Source organism: Monodon monoceros, unplaced genomic scaffold, assembly GCF_005190385.1.
Source record: "Monodon monoceros isolate NGI ecotype Baffin Bay Population unplaced genomic scaffold, NGI_Narwhal_1 Super_Scaffold_21, whole genome shotgun sequence".
Classification (NCBI taxonomy): Eukaryota; Metazoa; Chordata; class Mammalia; order Artiodactyla; family Monodontidae; genus Monodon; species Monodon monoceros.
Window position 1 is genome coordinate 100,607,122 of NW_021703778.1, and position 26,048 is coordinate 100,633,169.

The following is a 26,048-nucleotide window of genomic DNA, read 5'->3' on the forward strand; positions in this document are numbered from 1 at the left end:
GCATTGGCTCCCCTCCCCCACACTTCCCAAGGAGCCAGAGCAATGCTGGCAAATCTGTCTTCATGTATTTATTATTATTAAAAATGTGAAGGATCCTTCCTCCCAGGAAGCACAACAAATACCACTGATCACATTTCTCTCTCCCCTCCATCTGCAGAGCTTTTGCATTTTCTCTCTCTCCTTCCCACCCTACCCCCCACGCCCACCCCCCAGGTCTGTTTGTTGGGGGGGACCCTTCCCTTTCCTTCTCAGAGCTTGGTGGCTCCCTGGGGGTTTCTAATGATGGTTGGGAATTTCAAGGCAATGCTGGGAGGAAGCAGCTGAGTGAGGGGCATCCATTGCCCCAGGGAGGGAGCTATACTCCAGCATCCCGTGAGGAAAGGAAATCACTTGGAAATAAAGAGAAAATCCTTCCTCCAGCTAATGAAAGCACAAGCAGGCACACACATGCCTTTCAGTACCTGGGATTCGTCCCCTTCCTTACCCTTCTCTTTTCTACTACCTGAATTCTGAGAGGGAAACCCCCTTGGAATGGAAAAAGCCAGGAGTTCTCTGTCCCCCTCCCTTACCTTGTTAAATCACTGTCTTCCCAGGAGAGCCATATAGAATTTAGTCTTCTAGCTTGCATGTTGTGTTACTGAGAGGCTTGAAGGGCAGAAGCCATGACTTCTCCCTCCCCCCCTGCACCCCAGGCTCCCGTGCCCAGGCGGGGGCCTCTTTTGTTGCTGTCTGTAACCCTCCATCATGCCCATAGGCGGTGCTGCTGTTGCTCTGCATGTAGAGTCCTCCCCAGCACCGGTCCTCCCCTCCCCTGGCGCCCTCCCCCTTTCTCCAGCCCTCTACTGCCTGATTGTTATTCCACCAACGTCTCCTCTACTGTTCCCTTTCTCAAATTAATTTTGTGGCGCTCTTTTTTCCGCAGTGCCATCTTCTTCCCCTCCCCCTTGCTCCAGCTCCCTTGCTTTCTCTGTCTCTATTTCTCTCTCTCTCTGTCTGTAGGATTTCCATCTCACTCCCCTATCTAAAATCTACAGTCTTCCTTACTCCCCTTTTTTTTCTTTATCTCTTCTGCTGTTGGCATCTTTCTGATGACTCGTAGTTAAAAGGGGCCGTGGGTGAGAGAGAGTTAGAAGAGGACAGGGTTGGGGAACTCAGGGGTCAGTGTTAAGGGCTAGGTGAAGAGAAGGCCGAGACTCTGGGGAGAATGAGTGGAGAAGGGAAAGTACACATATCCTTTGCTGTCCAAGTCTATTCAGTGTCTGGATTTTAGATAGAGTTCAGCTGACAGGGGACCTGGTTTTACCTGAATCTGTAGAATTTGGTTCCACTTGCTGGGAAAATGGAAGATGGGGAGTCACAAGAATTCAGATAATAAGGGCTTCATCCAAAAACTTTTGGTTTAGATTGCTAAGGATAGCTGTGCTTTTGTTATCCTGTATTTTGTAGAATCTGGAGGAAAACCATGCCCTAAAACCTGTCCTGTTGTCCCTTAGGAAATGTCCTGTTTTTGATCTTTTGAGTCCTCAAATGGTCCTTGCCAGGGCAGCTGTGACGCCTACTTGGTGGGTACCCTGGCCCCCTGGTCACTACTGAGCACAATTCTGGCTGTAGAACCTCCTTTTTCTCTTGGGACTACTTCCTCCTCCTATCATTCCGTGTCTCTCCTTTGTCTCAGCCAAGTTCATGGGGTTCCCCACTCAGCCATAGCTCCCTTTATTTGTTTAGTCCTTCCAGAATATAACCCCAGTTCACCAGAGAGTACCCTTGCTCTTGCCCCACCTTGCTTCTTAACTTTATCTGGAAACTGCTCATTCATTGTGTTGACTACTACAACCCCTCAGCTAACTCAGCAGTGTTGTTGGTTGTAAAGTTACCCAGTTTCTAGGATGGCTAATTTTCCTCTTATTGAATTACTTTTGTGGATTAATAGCATCCTGGTAACTCCCTGGATAATAGTGCTGAGTCTTCGCCTTGTGTATGGCCTAGGAATTGCCCACAAGATGGATGGTGTGGCCTCTTTCTTTCATTCCCTGGTGGGAGGAGATCTTCCTTAGCATAAATGGCAGCCTCAGAATGACTGGCTTCCATTTTCCTTGCTTGTGTGAGTCAAGGCTGACTCCTAGACTATGGAGAGAGGCAGAGCCCTGGAAAGAGCCACAGTGCAAAACACCACATCCTCCACTTTATTACCTGAGCCTTGGAGGTACCTATGGAAACCTCTCTTTTGCCTGCCTCTCCTGCCGTCTTAAGGTGTGTATATTGGTGGAGACAAATGGGCCAGTGGCTGCTTCGTTTCCTCAGCTTATTTTCCTGCTGTCCTTTTCAGAGACCTCTCATCCTATTCAGGGGACTCTAGTTAGGGTCGTGGACTCATGTAACTTAGAAACCTGTTACGGTCTCTCTTTTTTTTTTTTGTCCACGCTGCACAGCTTGTGGGATGGGATCTTTGTTCCCTGACCAGGGATTGAACCCGGGCTTCCAGCAGTGAAAGCGCTGAGTCCTAACCACTGGACTGTCAGGGAATTCCCAAGCAAGGCTCAGTAAATATTTGTTGCCTGAATGGTAGGGACTTTTCAGCTTTAGTACTTTATACAAGAGTTATAAAATTTTAACTATTTCTTCTCTAGATGCTTACGGTACTGTAGCTAAAATTGTATTGGTTAAAATTTTTGTTTTCTTCCACTAGGTGCTATAGGGGAAAGTGGTTTGCCCAAAACTGTACAGATAAGTCATTAGCAGAGCTGGCGTTAGAACCCACATTCTCTCGGACACCTAGGTCTGACTTTTTGTTGACTACCCCGATGGAAGCCAGTGTTCCCATTTCATCCCCACAGTCACTGACAGCTTTGTAGCCAGCAGCACAGTCGGGTTTTGTAGCTAAGCCACCCTCGGCTGGCCTGCTGAGGGCGAGCATCAGCAGTGCAAGAGCTGGGGTGTGCAGGCAGAGAAGGTACCGACTCCCTGGGAAGGGCTAGCACTCCCCTCAGGTGTTACACAGTCCAGCCTCTTGGAGGGGGCCTTGACAGTAGCAAGGTAGAGAATTTCTGAAGTCTTGGCTGCTATTGCCCATTCCAGGTTTAATTTGACTTTACTGGTAACTAATATACCCCTTGCCCTAAGCCTTTCCCCCCCCTTAAAAATATTTCAGGGCTGGATAGCGCATGGTTGGTGGTGGATGCCAGAAACTCTGGAGTCTCCGTTTTTTGCCTTGCAGCTCATTTGCAACTAACTGTTGGGTCCGGGGACTAACAAAATAACAAAAGGCTCTGTGGACCACCCACCTCCTCCTATTAGTGCTAATAATCCTAAATTTCTTTTTTTTTTTTAATAATCCTAAATCTTAAAGAATTTATCTCTACTGTAAAGGCATCATTGTGACTTAATAAATGTTCTTACAATTTTTGTTGTTAATTAAAGCCTAGACTAGAAAATAAGCTCAGAAAGCATTCGTGTTTTTCCACTAGGACTGAGCCTGTAGCAGCTTACTCTGAGAACTGCTTTGTCTCATCTGCCAGCCTTGGGTTTAGCCCCACGGGTGAGATCTGGAGAATAAAAAGCCCTTGAGTGTCTACTTCCTCTTCCCCAATTTCGATTCACTCACTGCTAGCTCTTGCAGAAAGCCCTAGGTGGTAAAGAGATCAAATCAGAATTCCTAGCCAGGAAAACCCTGTCTCTTAGCTACAATGACCCTTGTCTGCCATTGCGTTCAGTTCTGTGGCAGTTAACACCAGAGAAGATTCATCTGGCTTCATACCCTCCTTCTCAGTTTCTTTCAGTCAAGTCTTAAGTAATCTATTGCTGATGGCAGGCTTCTCTTGCCCTTTTATTCCCTCCCAAGGCTTTAAGCTCCAAAGCTTCCTAGATGCCTCCCACCAAAAGGGTGCTTTCTGAAACCCAGCCTTTCCTCTCTTTCTCATCCCTCAAGTCCTCAAATTGATCCCCTAATGGCTGTATTTCCCTCAGAGTGTCAGATGACACCCTTAAAGAGCCTGCTGGGTGCTGCTAAAAATCCCATTCCTCACCCATCTCCCCGCTGGAGCTCCTGGAATCAGATTCTGCAGCCTCCTGTCATCCTAGCCTCCTTTTGTGTTCATTTAGAAGCTTTTCTCCATTGCTTTTGATAAATTCCTGGTGTGGCAGAAGTATCCAGAATTTAGGAAGATCCTATGGGATGAGTCCCCTGTCTCCGGCACCTTTGTTGACCCTCAGAGGGATCTGCTCGTGCCCCCTCCCTGCAGTGCCTCCGTACCCCCCTGCCTGGCCTAGGCTGGGCGGGATCAAATGTGGAAGTCCTCTGCACAGACACTCCAGCCCTCTTTATCCTTCTTGGCAAACAAAGCATGGCTCTGCCCCTGACTTCCTCCTCTTTCTTCTCCATTATTTCTTCTCCTTCACCTTGTCCCACTTCTCCCTTCCCTTCATGAATACCCTTCATTCCTCTTCCTTTAAATCTCCTTCTCGTCCACTTGTTCACCGTCGCCCATCTGCGCCCGCTCTCTCTCCACATATGCACACACACCCCCACCCCGTCTTTCATTTTCAGTAGCCGTCTTCCTCATCGCCTGCCCATGCTGAAGAAGCAGCATGCTATGGGAAGAATGGCTGCAGAGTGGGTCCCTGGTTGTCAGAGTAGGCGGTCCCTTTTTCTCCAGAGGATCAGTGGCTGTCTTTCCCCATCTTGTCCTCAGGAGCCAGGGAACCCCAAGACGCTGGCTGTCTTTGGGGATAAACAGCTCTCCCCGTCGCTTCTCCTGGTCGTTCGGCTCCAGCGCCCCCTTGTTTGGCTCTTCCCGAGTGTGGTCTGTCCTTGTTTCTCCCACCCTTTCTCTCGTCTCTCGTCTTCTCCCTCTTTCTGTCTCTCCCCAGCACAAAGCGGCGGCAGGACTGAATGTGTCTGTCTAGAGGCTCTGCCAGGCTGTGCCCCTCACTTTTGCCCCTCCCCCGTCGCTGTGCGTGCTGTTGGGGGGGAGGGTTGGAGGGCGGTGGCATGGTGCCAACCAACCCAGAACCATCTGCGGTGCCTTCTGCACTGAGGCGGGCTCTGTCTCTCCCGCCCGCCTCCTCTCCCACTCTTCCTCTCCCATTTTTAATTAGCTGCTGAATTAATTAAATCCCACACGCTAATTAACATTCCTACAGGGAAGAATGCTAGGTCAGAAAAGTAGGAGGTGGTAAAACTTCTGTCCATTTAGGATAGGAGACTTAGGGATGGAAAGGGGGCTGAAGGGTTGAAGAGGAAAGAACAATCTAAGAGTGGAAAGAAATCTGATGGAGGTGTGAAGAGACAGAAGGGAAATCATGGAGAGTGGAGCCTATTGAAGAGGAGAATAATTAGAATTAGGAACATTGGAGAAATGAGAGTGTCTTGAAGCTTCTAAAGGTTAGAGGTAGAGCTGTGGGTCTCAAACATTAGCATGCATGAATAACCTGAGAAATAACGATATAGAGGATGCTAATTTGCTGCCTTGAACGTCTTCTAAAGAAATAAATCTCAATTTTAATAAGAGTGCTTTAGGTTAGAAATGAAGAACTTCCTCCTTGCAAGTCAGTGACATGCTCTAGTGAAGGAACTCTTTGGGAGATAAATTCTTATCTGTCTAGAATGGTTAAAGTTTGCCCAAAGCCGGATGAACTTTGAAGGTTTTTTCTAGATAGACATATTAATCCTTAAATGTGTACTGTGTCCTGGAGAACCAAGAACATCCAGGATAGGAAAATTCAGGATTCATTCTCAGTTCCCTTTCCTCCTTGCATTCAGGGTGAACTTTGAGTTTGATCTCTGTGGTCCAGTCAACATTTTAGGGATGAGCCTTCTCTTCAAATCAGATAATTACTTCCCTGGGGTGTTTAGTGCACTGATTCCTAGCTAGGATTTCAAAGAGCTGACTGTCTGTTGGCTAGCATGGCTTCTGTCCTTGACCGAGGGCAGGAGAGACAAGAGAAGAGCTGCAGGTGTATATGGAGCAGAAGAAGGGAGGCTGGGGTGTGCATTGACAAGGGTGTGGTTGGCAGTGAAGATTCTGTTAAGGTCACTACTGTGATCTGACCTGAAAAAAAGAGGAACAACTTGCTTGTCATCGTTTTTCTCCTCTGAAAAGTAAAGGAGACTATATTCAATGCAGATTGAGACTCCTCCCTGTCTAGCCCTTCACCAAAGAACTGAAGTCTGGGAGGAGTCCCTTGGGTTAGCAGAGCCTCCTGACGGCAGCTATCCCAGTGTTTCCCGTCTGAAGTACACCAGGAGCAAGTTCTATCATGTCTACTCTCCTAACCACCGTTCACTTAGACGGCATTCCCCACTGTTATTCATACCGCAGTAATTAATTCACTCAAAAGTTTGCATGTTAAACTGTGCAGAGTAAAGAGTGTCATTAAGAAACATTTATTAAGCACCTACTATCTACCAGACACACTAGGTATTAGGTTTAGATATAAAAATAAGGGATGAGATAGAACTGCTACATCTAAGGGGTTTATATTTTGGTTCAAAGGGGAAATAAAGAATATACAATAAAGGGCAGTAACTCACTTTGTGTGTCTATGTGCAAATGGGTGTGAACTCCTTGTAGCACCTATTCCCTGTGCTGCTTTTGTGTCCTCTTATATTGTTACTTACTCTTTCTTATATATGTGTCTTAGCTGTCCACAGAGATGGGATGCTAGATCCTTGAGGGCAGAAATCCAGGTCTTTAAAGTGAGGTACACGTAGCACTAGCCTAAAGCCTTACACATTCCCAGCTGTTCGGCAAATGTGTTGAATTGGCATAGAGCCATATGTCAAGGTATAATAGTTGCTTTAGAGTCTGTGACATTCCTAGTTGTAAATATTTGTCCTCTGGAGGGAGGACACAAAAAGTTACAGTAAGTATGATGATGAGTAAGATAATTATGTGATGACCAAGGGAGGTCACTACACAGTATAATAGTGCTTAGGCTCCTCAATAGGATTCTAAGCCAGTTCCTAAAGAGGGGCTGGGGCTGAGGAGTGGCAGTGGAGTGCAGAGGAAAGGACATAGGCTTATTTTTATATGTACTGTATTTCCTTTTACTTTTTTATAGACATTTCTCACCATCTTCCCACTCCAAAATTATGGTTAGGCCATTTGTACACATTTGTACCCTGTTTTGTTCACTTAGCGTAGTGGTGTATTTTCTTATGCTATTAAAAAATCAGATTAAAAAATACTTAATCAACACATAATATCTCATCATGGATATACCATAATTTATAAGATCATTTCTTTTTGTTAGACATTTATGATGTTTGCAGGTTTGTCGTTGTATTTTCCTTCTGTGACAGCTACCCACATCTTCATACAGAAGTCTTTGCAATTTTCTGAAGTGGAATTTCTGGGCCAAATGATAAAGACCACCATTCTGGTCTGTGGAGTGACTGCATTAGATTCACCTGAAGGAGGTTATGATTATTTTTATTTTTTCTTTTTTAAGTTTTTAAAAAAATTATTTATTTTTGGCTGTGTTGGGTCTTTGTTGCTGCCCGTGGGCTTTCTCTAGGTGCGGCGAGTGGGGGCCACTCTTGTAGCTACTCTTGTAGCCGCGTTGCGGTGCATGGCTTCTCATTGCGGTGACTTCTCTTGTTGCGGAGCAGGGCTCTAGGGCGCACAGGCTTCCATAGTTGTGGCTCGCGGGCTCAGTAGTTGTGGCACACAGGCTCTAGAGCGCAGGCTCAGTAGTAGTGCACGGGCTTAGTTGCTCCGTGGCATGTGGGATCTTTCCAGACCAGGGCTCGAACCCATGTCCCCTGCATTGGCAGGCGGATTCTTAACCACTGTGCCACCAGGGAAGCCCCTATATTTCTTAAAAGAGTATATTTTTTGAGTAGGTAAAAAATGTAAACACTACAAAAGGGAATACAATGAAATTTCCTTTGTACCTTTGTCCCTCATTTCCCTCCCCAGAGGTGTTCTATGCATGTATAAGCACATGTATAGATAAAGAACGTTTGTAAATAAAGAGATCATTTGATCCCACCTCCTGGAAATTCTAATCTAGTCTGAAGTGGAACCTTGGAATGTCTCTTTTCCTCCCCTAATGCGTTCTAGCTAACTCTACTATGCAGCCAGATTTGGGACCATCAGGTTAGATGAATTCTTGGGATTCTTTTCAGGTCTAAAATTTAATGACTAAAACTCACAGAATTAGTAATTACAAAAGATAATGATTAATGTTACAACTAAATCATCAAGTATCATAGATTCTCTTTGGAATGATCTCAGAGATCCAATTTTTGATACTGAATTTGTTATTATTAATACAAATAATGGTCACCATTTATTGAGTGCTTACCTGTGCCAGGCTCTGTGGAAAGTACTTTTTATACATTCTCACTTAAACCCCATAGCACTCCATGTACTAGGTAATTCTTAAACCAAGGCTTTGGAAAGATTAAGCAGCTTACCCACGATCAAGGGACCATTAAGTGGCAGAGTGAAGATTTGAACTCAAGCCTCTTACTCCAGGTTGATGTTCATTACCCTCTACCTTCCACCCTCATCATTAGATTATACTATGCCTGGTGTTTGGTAACTTGCTTTTTACACTAAAAACATACCTTGAACATCTTTCATTTCATATATAAAGGTGTGTATATCTATATATACATAATTTAGTTCATTTTTAGAGGGCGTTTTTGTTGGTCATTATTTACTACACATGAATACATTTCTAAAGCAGGTTTCAAACAATACAGATAAGAGAAACCCCTTTGATTTTCACTGCAGTTCTTACAACCACTATTATCAAATTCATGTATATCTTATGGATTCTTTTCCATGTATTTATGTATGTACAGAAATACATGGTTTTGTGAGTGTTTTATAGTTACTTTATTTTTACATAAATGGGAGCACGCTATACATAGGGTTTTATAACTTGCTTTTTTATCTTAATAATGTATTTTAAATCTTTCCATATCTCTGCCTAAAGGTCTTTCTCAATTTTTTCACTGCTACATAATGTCTATAGTTTATGTAACTATTTCCCTAATGATGGGAATTATTCTAAACACTGTTGTTGTAAAGAGTATTAAATTATTTTTCTCATAAATGTCTAGAAGTAGAATTGCTGGATAGAAGTTTGAAATGTTAATAGAGACTGAAGTTGCCCTCCGAAAAGGCTAATAAGCCAGTTTATACTTCCACCGGCAGCCTGTGAGAGTGCCATTTCCCTTGCCAGCACAGGACACGCTGCAGCTCTTCCCCTGAATTTGCTTTATGTTAATTGCTTCTTCTGGATAGTCTCTTGCAGAACAAGCCAAATATTGACAGATCTCTTTTGATTAAACTCTAGGGTAACTTTTCTCCTATTATTTTTGACCTCTGTCCTGGGCCTGTTCTCTGACATACATAGACTTTTTTTTTTTTTTTTTAAGAGGCTAAATCTTGTGTCTCTTCTGGAACATCCTCATGCCTGTCTGCATCTCCCTCCTGCAATCAGTGATAGGTCTGCAGTGGTTCAGGCATAACCCTGCTTACAGCCAGAATGACTTATCTCAATTACCTATTGGCACAGGGAGAGGCAAGTTGAAGAATTACATAACACTTTGTTTCAACGAACTGCTTATTTTCTGCTTTAACACTTTCTTTGTTTACTAGCTGTTATTATTCCACATTTTTGTGATCTGTTTAGAATGTGTGGGTCAGTCTACCTTGAGTGGAAGCCACTAAAGGGCGGGATCATCGTCAGTTCATCGAGAGGCCTCTTGATTATAGGGCAGCTTTGGCTGGCACCCAGACTGAAAATGGGCCTGCCCTGCCGTCTTTTGGATCACATACACAGGAATAAGTAAACAACAATGAGAAACAGACAATTCTAAAATTAAATGAGAAGAAATAAACATTGTTTGATACATTAGAAAGTTCAGTTGCCTTGGGCTTCCCTGGTGGTGCAGTGGTTAAGAATCCGCCTGCCAATGTAGGGGACACGGGTTTGAGCCCTGGTCCGGGAAGATCCCACATGCCGCGGAGCAGCTAAGCCTGCGAGCCACAACTGCTGAAGCCCATGCGCCTAGAGCCTGTGCTCCGCAACAAGAGAAGCCACCGCAATGAGAAGCCCGCGCACCGCAACGAAGAGTAGACCCAGCTCAGTGCAACTAGAGAAAGCCCGTGTGCAGCAACAAAGACCCAACGCAGCCAAAAATAAAAATTAAAAAAAGTTCATTTGCCTTAATAATTATCAGAGGAAAAAGAAAGAAGACAGATGAATTCAGGAAGCCTTCTGTTTCTTAAGGCTTGATTTTTCTCCTGTGTGAGTAATGGAAGAATAAATATGTGGAGGGGTAAGGGCCTCTTGAAACCCTGGGGATCTTGGTGTCCTTGAATACTTTGGAGTGTTTGCCTCTGTGGCCATAGAAAGTACAATTGGGTAATTTAGTTTCCAGATCTTCTTTTTTTTAAAAATAAATTTATTTATTTATTTTTGGCTGCGTTGGGTCTTTGTTGCTGCGTGCAGGCTTTCTCTAGTTGCGGTGAGCAGGGGCTACTCTTCATTTTAGTGTGCAGACTTCTCAATGCAGTCGCTTCTCTTGTTGTGGAACATGGGCTCTGGGCTTCAGTAATTGTGGCATGCGGGCTCAGTAGTTGTGGCTCATGGGCTCTAGAGTACAGGCTCAGTAGTTGTGGCGCACGGGCTTAGTTGCTCCATGGCATGTGGGATCTTCCCAGACCAGGGCTCGAATCCGTGTCCCCTGCATTGGCAGGTGGATTCTTAACCATTGCGCCACCAGGGAAGTCCCTAGCTTCCAGATCTTGATGGCATGAACTGATGAATGAAGAAAAAAGTGACAGTGAGGGATCATTCAAGAAATTCCAGAGCATTAGATCTGGAAGGAAGTTTGGAGGTCGTTTAACAATAGCATATGGCTTAATGGGTTTTGGGATCTGAAAAAACCTGACCTTGAAACTCAACTCCCTAGCTGCATAGCTTTTAGCAAGTCACCTATCTTCTCTGAGCCTCAGTTGCTTCGTTTGCAAAATGAAGATAATAACTACTTCATAGGATTTTACGAGGAATGGAAATAAGTATAAAGCATTTCTCATAGTACCTGGCATATAGAAGGTACTTTGTACATGTGGTTATCAGATGGGCCAGCACCCTCATTTGCATGAAGAGACTGGTTCAGGGAGTGACATGGACAGCACAAGTTCATGAGTTGTGAGTAGCAGAGCCAGACCCCGATTTAGATTTCTTGACTTTTAGCCCAGTTTCCTTTCTACTACCCCACAATGCAGGCTTTTTTTCATTCATTCTTTATCTTAAAAAGGCAAAGAAAAAACATGCCACCGCCCCCTACTTCCCTCCCCTCCATACACATTCTTCTTTGTTCTTCTTTGTGTATAGAGTGATAATTGGGACAGAAACCCTACAGAGGTACAGGATAGGAGGCAGTATTCAGTTGGAGAGGCTTAATTGAACAGCTTATCAAAACTGGCAGCAAACTGGTGATCCTGGATCTAGCTCTGGCTGTGATCAGGGAGGAATGTACTTTGAGTTCCTCCCTTATTTCCAACTGTGCTTGCCGGCTCTGGCTGGCCAGGACTCCCAAATGGATGAGGCTGATTTGAGCCAGCATCCTATTGGCCAACTCTGTTTCCTCCTAACCAGGAGCTGCTGGGAGGAAAACGTCTGGTTGGCCTCTGGGATTTTTCTGCAATCTGCAGAGGGAAAAAGGGAGGAGGGGGTAAAACTGGAAGGTACAAGGCTGAGGCTCTGGCCTCAGCAAAGAGATGCAAATGCCTGGGAATCCTTGGCTCCCTTATGGCTAAATTCTGTGCAGAGATTGCCCTGAATGGAGGAAACTGGCCACGCTCACCCCCTCTCCTTCCCGACCTTCTGTCGGGAACTGTTGTATCTTGTGCTGACTAGCATGGCTGCCAGATCCCTCTTCACTGAGGCACCCTGTGCTCTAGACCTTTATCTGCCTTTCTGGATCATATTTTATTTTTTCATACCACCCCTTCCCAAAAGACCATTTGAAAAAACATAATTTATTAATTTATTTATTTTTGGCTGCGTTGGATCTTCGTTGCTGCGCGTGGGCTTTCTCTAGTTGCAGTGAGCGGGGGCTACTCTTCGTTGCGGTGTGCGGGCTTCTCATTGCGATGGTTTCTCTTGTTGCGGAGCATGGGCTCTAGAAGACATGCTCATTTTTATCTGCTTACTTTCCAAGATGAGATATTTAAACTTCACACCTAACTGCTAAAGAGGCTGTCAAAATGTAAAGTACAGGGCTTCCCTAGTGGCGCCGTGGTTAAGAATCCGCCTGCCAATGCAGGGGACACAGGTTCGAGCCCTGGTCCAGGAAGATCCCACATGCCGCGGAGCAACTAAGCCCGTGCGCCACAACTCCTGAGCCTGCACTCTAGAGCCTGCGAGCCACAACTACTCAGCCCGTGAGCCACAGCTACTGAAGCCCGTGCGCCACAAGTACTGAGCCCACGCGCCACAACTACTGAGCCCGTGCGCCACAACTACTGAGCCCACATGCCACAACTACCGAAGCCCACGCGCCTAGAGCCCGTGCTCCGCAACAAGAAGAGCCACCACAACGAGAAGCCCACCCACTGCAATGAGGAGTAGCCCCTGCTCGCCGCAACTAGAGAAAGCCTGCATGCAGCAATGAAGACCCAATGTAACCAAAAATAAATAAATTTATATATAAAAAAAAGTAAGGTACAGAGTCAAGACACTCTGGTGTGTGCCCTTACCTGTGGGCGTGCTTCACCTTAGCTCCACACTGCTGCCTTCCTCCACTTCCTCAGTTTCTCTCCTTGTTTCTCCAAGTGCAGTTTTAATTTGTTGCATTTCTGGTGGGAAAGAAAGTGGCACGCCCACCTCACAGGTCCATTTCTTCTGGTCCTAATCCTAGGCAGAGCCACATACTAGAGTTAGGTAGATTTAGAGAAGAGACAGAAAAATGATGACTTAGTAAGTCACCTAGCACTGGTCTTCACCAGAGTTCCTCAAGGTGTGGCCCAAACAATACCTGTTATTACAATCACCTTGGGGAATGGGGAGAGTTGTTAAATGCATATTTCTGGGTCCTTCCCCTGTCCTATTGAATCAGAGTCTCTGGAAAGGTGACCTGGGAATAAGCATTGTAAAGAAGCGTATCAGGTGACTCTTGTGCTTACTCCAGTTGGAGAATCAGGGCTGTAGAGGTTGGTGTTTTAGTATGGGGTGGCCTGGAGTAGGGGACTAAAGTCTGTGGAGGAGGGCTCAGCAGCCTCAGTGAGCACTGGTCAGGAAAGTGCTCAAGGTTCAGCAGGAAACATCCTACTTAAACATCCAGGTTTTCCTGAGTGGCATGTTCTGCAGGCAGTGATGGAGACAGAGGAGGATGTGGGGTATTCACCAGCCCTCTTGCCAGAAGGTAGAAACCCAGCCCCAGGTGATGGAATTAGTGAGATGGGGCCGACCGAAACATGTACCCTTTTAACCTTAGCTTCATTCATTCCAATACTTATTGAGCTCCTCCTATGTGTCAGGCACTATTATAGGTGGGATACATTCTTGAACAAAGCCAAGATCCCTACCTGCCAGAGGCGAGAAGTAGAAAATAAACAATAAAACAAGTCAGATAGAAGGTAGTAAATGCAATGGAAAAAAGGAAGAGCAGAGCAGGGTAAAGGGGCTGGGTGGGGTCAGGAGTCATTATTAAATGTGAGGTCAAGTAGACCTCCTGAGCAAAGGGCAGGAGGGAGGGCGGGGTGGCTGGGTGTGCAGTTGTCTAGGGAAATGCACCCGCCTTAGAGAACAGACAGTGCAAAGGTCCTGCAGTGGGGAGCAGATCTGGTGTGCCCTTCAGTCTGGGGCTCAAGGTCTTAAGCCATTTCCCTAGAAAAGTTACTACCGTGACCCTAATTTTTTTAGCGCTCAGGACCAAAAAGAAATCTGACAGTAGCCTTAGAAGACATGAGCTGAGCTGCAGAATTGGAAAAGGTCAGTGCTGGAAGGAATACAGGAAGTCCAGTGCCACACTGAAGGAGTGGCAGAGATGGGATCACATTGTGGTTCCCCTTCATGCTCACTAGTGTTAGATTTTTCTGGGGAGTTTTGTTTGAGATTAACCCTCCTGAAGGGTAGGGGGGTTCACGTTGGGCTGTGGAAGTGGTGGGCTTGGAGGACTTTTCATCTTCCCCGAGGGTCCCACCCCCCAGAGGCCATCGCTAACCAGCCTCTCCCCCTTCTTTGCTGCTAATGGTGGGAGCCTTAGAGAGTGGCTCTCAGGCAGAGGGGTGGTTCTAGAAGACCATATACGGTTTATCAATGTTGAATTTTGTAGCTCGCCTCTGCCGCCACCGTTGGAGGGAGCGGCCAGGCTTGGCAACATTATTTGATAATAGAATAATCATCATTTATATTGCAGCTCAGAGTGCCTCTGCTACTGATAACGGCTCAGTGCCTGGGTGTTGGGGAGATAAAACAGACTCTAGAAGGGAAAGTGAACTGGCTTGGAATCCATGACCCTGGAAGGCTGGACTTTGGCCTCTCTCACTGACCTCTGAGAGGGGACAATTTAGCAAAGATGTTCCCCAGGGATAAAAGCAGCCCTAAAATGCTTTCTTTAAAAAATGTGACCTGTGAGCACATCTAGGTCATACTACTTCTTGCCCTCCCTGGTTGGGTAGATGACTCCACTTTGTCCCCCCCTTTATCAGATCATTCTTCAGCCGCGGGAGTAGTCAGCAGGTGGACAGTGGGAGCACACTCTGAAGCGGCTCTATGAGCCCAGTGACAAAAGGCCATCCTGTCAGGTACACGGGAGGGAAGGAGGAGAGGGGTCAGCCAGTTCTCTTACAGACTCTTAGGTTGGAGCTCCAAGGGACCTTGTGATTCCTGCAAATTTGGACGTAGACCTCTTCCGCAAATCAGAATGTATTTCAGAGCTCTTCTGTCTTTCCGATGGTGTGGCGAGCTATCTTGTGAAGAGAGTCATCACTCTTGTGTTGTGGGTGTGTTTCTGTACCGGGAGGGTGGCCGTGAACTGGGCAGCGTTCACACAGGAGGACCCAGAGAACAAAACCAATTTAACAGGGGGACTTCCCTGGCAGTCCAGTGGTCAGGACTCCACACTTCCACTGCGGAGGGCCCGGGTTCGATCCCTGGCCTGGGAACTAGGATCCCACAAGCTGCATGGCATGGCCAAAAAACCCCAATTTAATAGCGTTCTCAACCTTTGAAATGAGCTAGACTCCATCCATCTCCATTGTCCATCAGCTCCCCAAAGGGCTGTGCTGGAAAAGATGGGCCCAGGCTGTGGCGGGACGGTGGATGTTCAGAAGCTCGGGGGAGCCATGGTTCCTGAGGTCTCCGAGGGTCTTCTCACTCTCATGAGATATGTGTCCCTGCAGGTCGAAGGCAGCCTCTCCTCTTGAGGACTCTGATGGCCAGGTTAAGCAACCTCAGGGACTCCAGATGCCAAAGTGAGAAGGACAGGAAAAGGGAAAGTTGCTAGGAATACAGCAGGAGGTGTCCCAGGAGACATTTGGTTTCCTGACCAGATTGGGATTGAGGCTGGGATGGGAGTAGAAGCCTTGTGTCGATACCAGTGATACATAGTGGGGTCGGGGGTATCCTGGAAGGGAGGGCAGAGATGGCTTAGTGCTGATGTTCTGAACCCAGGATATCAGGAACACTTAGGGAGAGTCTGTAAAGCACGAACTCCTGCCCCCATCCCCACTCCTTTGGGAATAGACTCTCCATAGGCAGGTAGATGCTGCAGGGTTCCAAAGGGAGGGGGTGTGAGGGCCAAGGCAGGGTGGAAAAGACAGGCCCAGGCCTTAGTCCCAGAGGAAAAAGGGAGTCTGGGTGAAGCTTTTAAATAGTATATGTTTGTGACAAACCTCGTGCTGGCCTTGTCCTGAAGATTTTTTGTTTTTTTTTTAATATTATCTTGACTTTTTTAAAAAAATTTATTTATTTTTGGCTGTGTTGGGTCTTCGTTGCTGTGTGCGGGCTTTCTCTAGTTGCGGCGAGCGGGGGCTACTCTTCGTTGCGGTGCACGGGCTTCTCATTACAGTGGCTTCTCTTGTCGTGGAGCACGGGCTCTAGGCGTGTGGGCTTTAGTAGTTGTGGCTCCCGGGCTCTAGAGCACAGGCTCAGTAGTTGTGGCTCGCGGGCTTAGTTGCTCCGTGGCATTTGGGATCTTTCCGGCCCAGGGATTGAACCCATGTCCCCTGCATTGGCAGGCAGATTCCTAACCTGCGCCACTGGGGAAATCCGTGTCCTGAAGTTGTAACAATAGAAAATAGAGGAACAGAGCTAGGCTAAAGGTCAAGAAATCTCTATCCTAACATCAACGCTACTGTTTAGTGGCTTTGTGACCTTGGACAAATCACTTCACCTGTCTGAGTCTCAGTTCCTTTTACTCTAAAATTAAGGGATTAGGCTTAATGGTTGCTAAGGTGTCTTTCCAGCTCTGAAAATACAGGTCTGTGATTCTAAGAGTGATTTAGTTTCTCTGCCACAAGGTGGTTTGGTACCTTGTTGTATTACATTTGGAAGGCGAGAGCTTGGGTGCTGCGCTTTGTTTATGGAATGTGATACCTGGGGCCAGCTCATCCATCTGCCAGCTTCTAGGCCAGGACCACCCCTGATCACTTGACAGAGCTTTCCCTATAAGTGGGACACTGCTTCTGTGGGAATAAAATTCATTAAATTAGAAAATTTTAAAATGAGGGTTCCAGGGTCCAGTGAGTTTGACAATCAGGGTTAAATGCATTCAACAGTTTCTAATTTTAAAATGAGGTTTCCAGGGTCCAGTGAGTTTGACAATCAGGGTTAAATGCATTCAACGGTTTCTATTTTTTTTTTTTTTACAAGATTTCTCAGAGCCTTTAACACACCAGTATGCATCTTGAATCTCTTAAGAGGGAGAATATGTAGTATATACCAAATAATTTGATTGTGAGATCCATTTTTCTTTTATTTATTTATTATTTATTTATGGCTGCACTGGGTCTTCGTTGCTGCGTGCGGGCTTTCTCTAGTTGTGTCGAGCAGGGGCTACTCTTCGTTGCGGCGCGCGGGCTTCTCACTGCGGTGGCTTCTCTTGTTGCAGGGTATGGACTCCAGGTGCACGGGCTTCAGCAGTTGCGGCGTGTGGGCTCGGTAGTTGCAGTGCGCGGGCTCTGGGATGTGCAGGCTTCAGTAGTTGGGGCCCGCAGGCTCGATAGTTGTGGCTTGTGGACTTTAGATCGCAGGCTCAGTAGTTGTGGTGCGTGGGCTTAGTTGCTCCACGGCATGTGGGATCTTCCCGGACCAGGGATCGAACCCATGTCCCCTGTACTGGCAGGAGGATTCTTAACCACTGCACCACCAGGGAAGTCCTGAGATCCATTTTTCTAAGGAGCATCTCATCAGATTCACGTGTCATAGAGCACCCCGAGAATGAAGTTTCACTATACTGACATCTCTTTTTCTTTAAAAACAACTACTCCAAGTTAGATGCCGTTACTCGCTTTTTCCCAGATCCTTGATCTTCAAGGTGGTAGGGGTGTCCACTTTTCCTACTCTGGAATCCTAAAGACAGACTGTCTTGTGTCACGGTCTTCCTAGGGCAGCCTTGCAGGCAGTGCCGGTGATCCTCAGTGAACTGCTGTTGAATCGACACCCCTCACGGTTCCCCATATGCTGCCCTATTCTCCCAGCAGCAGACACTCACAGGGTGCCCCCAACCGTGACAAGGGGTAGCGAAGGCCAAGTCAAGAGGGCTCCTCTGAGCCCAGAGTCTGGTCTTGGTGACCTAGTCTGAGGGTCACTGGGGCTGGATGGACCAGGTAGTAGCTGTTGACTCTGGTTTGGGGTTGGTTTTCTGTAAGAGACAGGGAAGAAAGCTGCCAGAGTCCGCCCCCTAGGAATATATACTTGTCCAGGCTGGGCGGGGACGAGGAGTCGGCTGTGTGTCATTTGGGCAGGAAAGGCTGGGTCACTCTCACTTGGACTCAGTTTTTACACGCCCTTTTCCACGCCTCTGTCTTGTCACTGCCCTCCTTCTCCTTCATCCTTCTTTTGGATTCTTTCTGTCTCCCCGCTGCTCTGCTATGCAGACAAACTCTCCTTCCTCCTCCCCCATACCAGTCTCCTCTTCACGCTCCCTCTGCCCCCCAGCCTGGCAGCCTGCCCTTTAGGAATGTTAATTAGCATTCCCGATTTAATTAATTCAGTAGCTAATTAATGATTGGGGACTGGGGGTGGGGAGCTGGGGTACAGGGGAGTTGGGGGCTGGAGGTGGCAGGGAGAAACAGCGGATGCTGCAGAAGGCATCGCAGATGGCTGTGCGGTGGCTGGCACGGTGCCCACTGCCGTGGATGCAACACGCACGCCCACGTACACACACACACACACACACACACGCACACACACAAAAGGAAAGGGTGATCGAGAAACAAAATCAAAAGCAGGGAGAGAAGGGCACAGGGGCCCTGGGAACTGGGGGTGGGGAAGGCTCTAGATCTATTTGAAGCTGCTCCGGAAGTGGAAGAGGGAAAAAAAAAAAAAAAGAAAGCACCACAGGCGCAGCGAGAAGAGAGCTCTCCCGATACCCCACCCCGCCCCCACCCCACCCCAGCCACCCCTCCTCCCTGGCATGGGATTCATGGGCACCAGCTGAGGACAGGGTCCCCTCCCTCTGCCTGCCATAAACATTGGCACCGAGGACCCAGACTCAGAAGGACACGACATTCCCAAAGAAAATGGTTTTCCTTTTAAGTTGCTTTGTAAAATACATATGTATCTATTTTTTAAAAACATTGCACCCGTTTTGGTGTGAGGGCGAGGCGAAGGAAAGAAGGTGACTGAGCCAGGAGGAGAGAGCACAGATGGCTTGGTGGTGGTGTGGTGTGGTGAGTTGTGGGAGCAGCAGAGGGGTCCGGCAGAGGTTGGGCGTGGGCGGATGAGGACCCTGTTTTCCTCTTTTCCTTTTGCTGCGGATGAAGGAGAGAGAGAGAGAGAGAGAAAGAGAGAGAAAGGGGGTGGGGAGAGAAGCGAGACAGATGGCAGAGTGGAGAGGCGGCAGCCAGTGCCGGCACTGCCCATCCTGGGCGGACCCAGCTCCCCCCGCCTGCCAGCTTCCAAATGCCACCCTTCCCCCATCCTCCCTCTCCCCATCCCCCCAGCTTGGCACTGATCTCAGAGAGAGAGGGAGGGAGGCTGGGCAAAGAGCATCTGTTCCCTCCATTCTCCCAGCTCCATCGGCTGCCAACCTAGGGCCATCGCCTGCCTCCATCACCCTTCCTTCCGCCCGCCCGCCTGCCCGCCCGCCCGCCTCCCCACCCAATCCCAAATGGGTGCTGGATCAGGTGCCGAATCTGGCTGCCTCTCGGGTATACCAGTCACTATGCATTGCTGTGTGTCTGCCACCGCTGCCTGGCACTCAAGGGGCCGTGTGTGTGTATGTGTGTGTGTGTGCGCGTGTACATGTACGCCTAAGTGCGTGCTGTATGTGAGCCTCCTGGGCATGGGTGGGGGTTGGCACTGCGGTTGCCAACCTAGTGTCCAACCAGAATGACAGAGGGATGGAGTGGAAGAAGGAGGGGAGAGGTTTGGGGCCTGGGAGGACAGAAGGAGGGTGCCTGAGTTGCTTCATGCTGCCTGCTTGCAGGCATGGGCACTGCGGCTGCCACCCTTGTGCCCGCGGAGATGGAAGGAGGCGAATGGGGAGGGGGCAGCGGCAGGAGTCCTGGTGCTCTGGGAGGAAGGCTCGGGACCCGGGAGCCATTGGCATCACATCCATCAGGCTGGCGCCCCAAGCGGGGTCCGTGGGAACGGGCCCCAGGGGGGCAGAGAGGAGGGGCAGGGATGAGTTCCTGGTGTCGCTGTCCTTCTAGAGCTCAGCTCTGGGAAATGGTCGGGCTCTGAGGTGATTGGTCCTCTTCCAGTCTGGGAAAGTGAAGTGGTGGAGAGAGTAGCCAGGGAAGTGCCAAGAGGAGAGGTGTGCCCACCGCTCCCCAGGGAGAGCTCGTTGGGCTGGCAGACCTGGCAGACCGGCGCTTTGTCAGAGCACTGAAGAAGCAAGGGGACCCGGCAGGAGGTGGGCGGGTGCTGGCACTGCCCAGGCAGCCTGGCACAGGCTCTGGTGTTGTGTGAAGTGGGGAGGGTGGCGGTGTCTCTTGCCAATCTGCTTGAGAGGCTTGTTGTGCCAGGAGTGAGAAGGGAGGAGGAGAGATGGTGTGTGTGTGTGTGTGTGTGTGTGTGTGTGTGTGTGAGAGAGAGAGAGAGAGAGAGAGAGAGAGAGAGAGAGAGAGTGAGAGAGTTGTTTGGGAGAACAGACTTTTTTCTGCCGGGACCTCCTTCCCATTCCCTCTTAGGTGTGGGGAGTGGAGCGACAGACGGAGAGAGGCGTGAGGACACAAAGGAGGAAACACGCCATTGCCAAGACCCCAAGGAAGGAGGATGGAGAGGCTGGCAGTCCTGCCTGGCCCCCAGCCAGTTTCCTGCTAAAGATGGCCAGATCCCCTTGCCTGGTCTGTATATGTTACTCTGTGGGCGTCTGTGGGGGAGGGAAGGGCTTGCTTGTGAGCTGGGATCTAGACTGGGAAGGGCACCTTTCTGCGGATCCCATTTGGACTCTCCACTCTAACAAGTGAAGTGTCTGGTTTTCTCCCTGGTGCCCTTCTCCCCTCCCCCTCCCTCTATCCCAGCCCTCTTTCATCTCTATCACCACCTGGCTCATGCCGCTTGGCACCCAACCAACTAGATGCCGCCCCGCTTGGCAGCACTGCACTGGCACGTGAACGCCGTCTCAGATCCTGGCACTGCGGCAAACCCAAAGCCACCAAACATGCTCATGACCGCCACTTGGTGGCAGTGAGAGTGGCGCACACAGGCATGCCACGCGCCGGGTGGAGCCCTGCTGGGGAGGAGCCGAGGACACCCTCAATAGAGGGGCTGCCTTGCTCTCCAGCCAACCCCAAGTCCGCCTTCCTTCCAACCAGACACCACCTCCCTCCTCCTACCCCCCGCCACGCCCAAGAAAGGGATTTAGATGGTGCCACTCTGTGTTTGAGCAGAATTCCAAGGGAAGCTGGAGCACAGAGGGACAAGGGCACGTTTAAGAGTCACGCCCAAGGCTCCAGGCTGGTGGACTCTATTCCTCTCTGGGGAGCAAGGACAGAAAAAAAAAAAAATCCTAAGAGGGCAAAATGAGATCCTACAGAGAGGCCAGCCAGCTATGCTGCCACAAAGATGGTGCCAGAAGAGATTGGAAGGGAAAGAGTAGGAAGAAGGAGAGCCCCTCAGGCCTTGCTGCTGGGTAGTGGGGTAGTTGGTGCCTGTGTGTATTTCGTTCTTCCCTGTGCCTTGTGATTGGCTGAGCTGTGGTTGCGTTGAACTGGTTCTTTCTCCCTTGTGAAAAGGCCCATATTCAATAACAGTCCTAGAAAGGTGGAGATGTGCTCTAGGCCTAGAGAGGTGGGCAGGTGTTAGGAAGACAAAGGCAACTTGGACTTGTCCTTCCAGAAAGACCACTCAAGGAGGTTTTGTGTTTAGGAATTTCTCTGTGGCTTCCCAATTCAAGGTGGACAGATTTCCCTGTCTTTGAAATCCACCTCTGGAAGAGAGACCACGGATCAGCAATGAGCCCTCCCTGGTAGAGAGGAAGGCCCCGAGGAGCGGAACCCCAGCATCTGTGGTGACACAGACCAGCCCTACACCTCCAGACGCAGTGCCATCAGCAGTCCTGCTAAACTGGACCTTGGGCCTCCATGTGGAAGAACTCCTAGCAGGTTGGGCTTTCCTTGCTTTCTGGGTGGCCAGAGGCTGTGAGTCAGTGACTAGGAAGATATTCGGGTAGAAGAATTGGTGGCTCTGGGTGATGTCAGGGGAGGCTGGGCAGCTCAGATGGGGGTAGGACCTGCTCAGAGGGGAGTAATGCCACTGCCCGGCCTGGGGTCTCTCTTCGTTCAGCACCTCTGGAAGTGGATGCAGCTTCAGAAGAAGCAGGGTGGTTTCCACAGCAGAGGAGGAAACAGGGAGGCACTCAGTCAAGGGTGATGCTTGTAACTCTTCTCCTGTTGAAGAATAGGCACCATAAGCAGAAGACATAGTCAGATTTCCAAATGTCAGGGTAATGAGGATAATCTGGGGGTGAAGCTAGTCCCCTGTGGCAGCCCCAGCCGTAGCAGGGTTAGGCCTTGGGTGCTGGAGAGTTGGGGGCAGGTCGCAGGTGTAGACAGGGCTGAGCAGTCTAAATAAGTGCTTCTCAGACTCCAGAAAGCACTGAATCACTTCAAGAGTTTCTGATTCAGTCGGTCTGAGGTGTGGTCCAGGAATGTGCATTTTGAACAAGTTCTCAGGTGACCATTGATGCAGGTGGGCAAAACATCGAGAAACACTGTTCTAAGAGATGGCAGTCACCTTGTAGGACAGTTAATCAGGTCTGGATTTCCCACGCCTTTTACATCTTTCTTCATCCTCCCCAACCATATTCATGTCTTTATGTGGTCATGCATGGGATATATGTGTTGGGGGGTGTGGAGATGTGTGTTTTTAGGTGGGGGCAGCAGGAGGAAAAGGAGAGATTGTGAGGTCAAAGCAGGCAGATTTAACTTGTTAGAACTATGCTTCTCACTGGCAGGAGTTATCACAGAAGAATCCCTTACAGGACACTTTCGGCCTCCAGGTTCTAATGGATGGCTGCCCTGTTTCTGAAACCAGACCACTGAGAACCCCTAGGTTAGGAGCATTGTCGGGAGATTGCTCTCTGCGGTCCGGTCAGATGGGTGTGGATTCTGTGGCTCGGTACGGGATGGGTCCTAGTTACACTTCTCTCTGGAGGCAGGTCAGGGTCCCGGGGAGTGGAAGCAGGGGTCGGCAGAGTCCAGGGCCCGGCCTGTGAGTTGCTGCCGGTGCTGCTGTTTGAGCACTGGGCGGGGCTCTCCAGGAGCGAGCACAGCGGAGGCCAGGCCAGTTGAGAAGACATGCTGCAGGTTGGGATATCAGGGAGGGACTGTGGATGTGGGGCAGTGCTGAGCTTCTGCTGATGACTTGTTCCAGTCTTTTAGCCACTGTTTGTTTAAGAGTGTGTGTATGGCTGGGGAGGAGTATGAGTCCATCCTGGTCACCTTTCCCCCCTCACTGTCTTTCTGGTCCACCTGTAATCAACCTGCTTCCCCACTAGCCTCTAGCCAGACACCTCTCCTCTCCATGACTGGGAGCTGCAAGAAACATGAGGCTCAGACTACTGGCAGGGAATAATGCCATTGACCCCTTGTCTCTCCTTTGTCTGAAGGCTGTGGGGATTCTCTGTATGAAGGAGAATGTTGGGGTGGGTCCTCACTCAATTTTATGTTCTTCTGGGAGTTTGTCTTTCCCCGGGAGGCTTTCCCTGGGGATCGATCACTTCCCGTCTTTCCCCAGATTTAACGAGTCCTGGCCTAGGTCTTCTACGAACATCCTCTCTGGCTTTTTTTTCATCTCATCTTTTCACAATTGTATCCACGCTGTAATGCTGTAAACCCCTGAGGATGGGCCTATAGCCTTTCTTATTGTAGCCAGAACTTCGTTGGAATTGGGACATTTCTTCCTTACTCAATTCACTGAGAATGACATCCTCAGGGCTTACAGGTTTCTCATTAGTTGCTCCCCAATACCTGGCCCTTCATGTAACACAGGGTCCCAGCACAGTTTATCCCTGTGTTTCATATAAGTTTTCCTCAGAGTTTCTTCCTGGTTTCTCTTCTACCTCCCTCCCCTTCCTAGCCAGGCTCTTCTGTCCCCCAGATTACAGGGTTCCTGGTAAGGACAGCTACTCAGTCAGCTCCAGTCCACGACTGTGAATGTACATGGTGTCTCCACACCAGAGGAATTTAAGGTCCTTTCCCATGGATTAATGGTCAACATTTGGTCACCCTTCTTGACACTGGTTACATTTCTCTGTTTATAAGCTTTTCCTACTTCCTGTTGTGTGAAGAAGATTACTACGTACTGGAGGGTGTTTTTACTTAACGGGAGTGTAGTTGATGACGCTGGGGCACGGCCCTTGTGCCTATATGCCCGTGGGGCCCGTTCTTTCTGGCATTTGTGTGTATCCGCATAGCTCTGTCTATACATGGTTCTGCTGCTGTTTCTGATGGTGTGCTTGCTTGCTTCGTTGGTGCAGGCGTATACACAGAGCTCTGTATTTCAGATGTGAGTATCTATACGGGGATGAATGATTAGAGGAGCGAATGTGTCTACTCCAGGGGCTAGAGGGTCGGGGGGAAGAACAGGTCTCTTTTTGTGGTCCTATTGCAGACTCTGCCCCATTTGGCCACTACGGCTTCAGATTTTCTAATTTTCTTCCATAGACTTTGATTTTTGTTCCTAGTTGAGAACTGGGTACCTTAAGCCATCCCCATACAGGCTCTGGTTTAGAGCAAAGATAGCCAAGATCATTTCCACCTCCTCCTCCTGGTACTGACCCTGACAGTGAGTAGGGTGGACCAGAATTTGGATGCTTTAGGACCTGGGTATGTCAGAAACCCTAAGCCTTTGCCCCGAGCCATGGAAGACCAGTCTTATGAGCCCTTGATTCAGGCTCACTTTAGAGCTGGTGGGGAGGGGAGGGTACCACAAGATAGGTATGGATGTGCCACGCACTCGAGTTGGTTTACTGCTCCACAGAAGCAACACATTTTAACCTGGGCAACTTGGCATTCACCTCTAGCATTCTGCGCGGGGCTGTGCCAACTCAGCCTCTGTCCACAGGAGCCACCCACTCACTGAATCTCCAGTGCAGGAGTGCTGCTGCTGACTGTGGGCTCAGGAAGGGGTCAGGGAGGAATGCTCCGGCCTCTGGGAACATGGAATGGCGCACCCTCCAGAAGCACGTTGACTGACCTAGGTCAGCAGTTGGCCAGGCTTTTCTGTCCCCCGGGTTATAGGGTTCCTGGTAAGGACAGCTACTCAGTCAGCTCTAGTCCACGACTGTGAATGTACATGGGATTCTCCACGCCAGGGAATCTGGGTGTAAGAGATTATTAACTCCTGGTGAAGATATTCATAGTTCAAACTAAAGCCAACCTATCCTGGCTGTAAATCCCTAAAATGCATGAAACCACACCTCTAATCATCCCACGCAAGGTGTTTGCCAAGGTTTTCTTTAAAACGTTCCCTCTTTTTCTCCTGTTTTTTTTTCTCATTTTTCTTTGTTTGTTTTCAACTTTTATACACATATCGCATTCCCAGAAAGCACAGAGTGAAAAAGCTTCTTTCCTCATACACATGCTGCTAAGAAAATAGTTTTATACACAGAATCTCAACAGGAGAGAGAAAAGGATAGAAAGGGAGGGAGGGAGGGGTGCACGAGAGATGCTGAGGTGGGGGAAGGGTGGGAGCAGCAACAGCAAGCCCATGGTTGGGCAGTTTCACTCTTCTTGCTTGCATTTGTAACTGGTATTTTTGGCATCATCAGAATAACTAATCCACCCCACCCCTGATGTGCTAGGTTAGGAGCTTTTCATTTTAGAAATGAATGGGACCAGAAGTGAGATTCACAGAGCATATGGAGACTAGGAGCTGAGCTAAGTTTTCCCTCCCCTTTTCTCTCCTCCTATCTTTTCTGCACATAAGCCACTGCTTCAGTATTAACATGTTCAAGGAACAGAGTGACAGGCCAGGAAACCTAAATCCCAGGGCTGGCTGAATTTGTGTGTGTGCGTGTATGAAATGGATACTGGTAGTAGAAGCAGCCTGCAGGGAGAGTTTGGAAGGAGATTACCTAGAAAGGGGAGGTCTTAGGGGCAAGGGTCGTAGGAGAGACTACCTGGAGGACTGGGAAATGTTTGCAGGCTTTTCTTTGCTAAAACACCTGCATCTCCACCCAGTGCCACTGTGGCTGGGCTTTGGAGTTGCCACAGTTACTTGATGCTTACAGAGACAACGAGGTTAGAGGCGGGGAACCCTCTTCTAGCGCATTCCTCATCTGTTGGTTCCCTTGGTGATCTCACTCCATCAAAGGTTCACCTTGTGCTTGGGTCATCAGCTCGAGACCCCATGAGCTTCATAGGGAGGCCCTGACTCCTTTGTGTGTGTGTGTTGCGGGGGTACCT

At 48.7% G+C, this 26,048-nt stretch overlaps 1 protein-coding gene across 4 annotated transcripts in view; it reads left to right on the forward strand.

Annotated features, from left to right (window-relative positions):
- The window catches only part of NGDN (neuroguidin), a 58,726-nt gene that overhangs the window by 12,186 nt on the left and 20,492 nt on the right, over nt 1–26,048 (forward strand). For 2 of the 4 annotated variants that reach the window (XR_003795798.1, XR_003795797.1), the window contains exons 11-12: nt 20,328–20,483; nt 21,536–21,743. Coding sequence is in view for 2 of the 4 variants with exons in the window: in XM_029236915.1 (XP_029092748.1) it covers nt 20,328–20,483; nt 21,536–21,597 (218 nt within the window). In the remaining 2 variants the exon portion in view is untranslated. Of the gene's footprint in view, nt 1–20,327; nt 20,484–21,535; nt 23,596–26,048 lie in introns of those variants that run through there. The other 2 variants (XM_029236915.1, XM_029236914.1) reach the window with 2 other exon arrangements.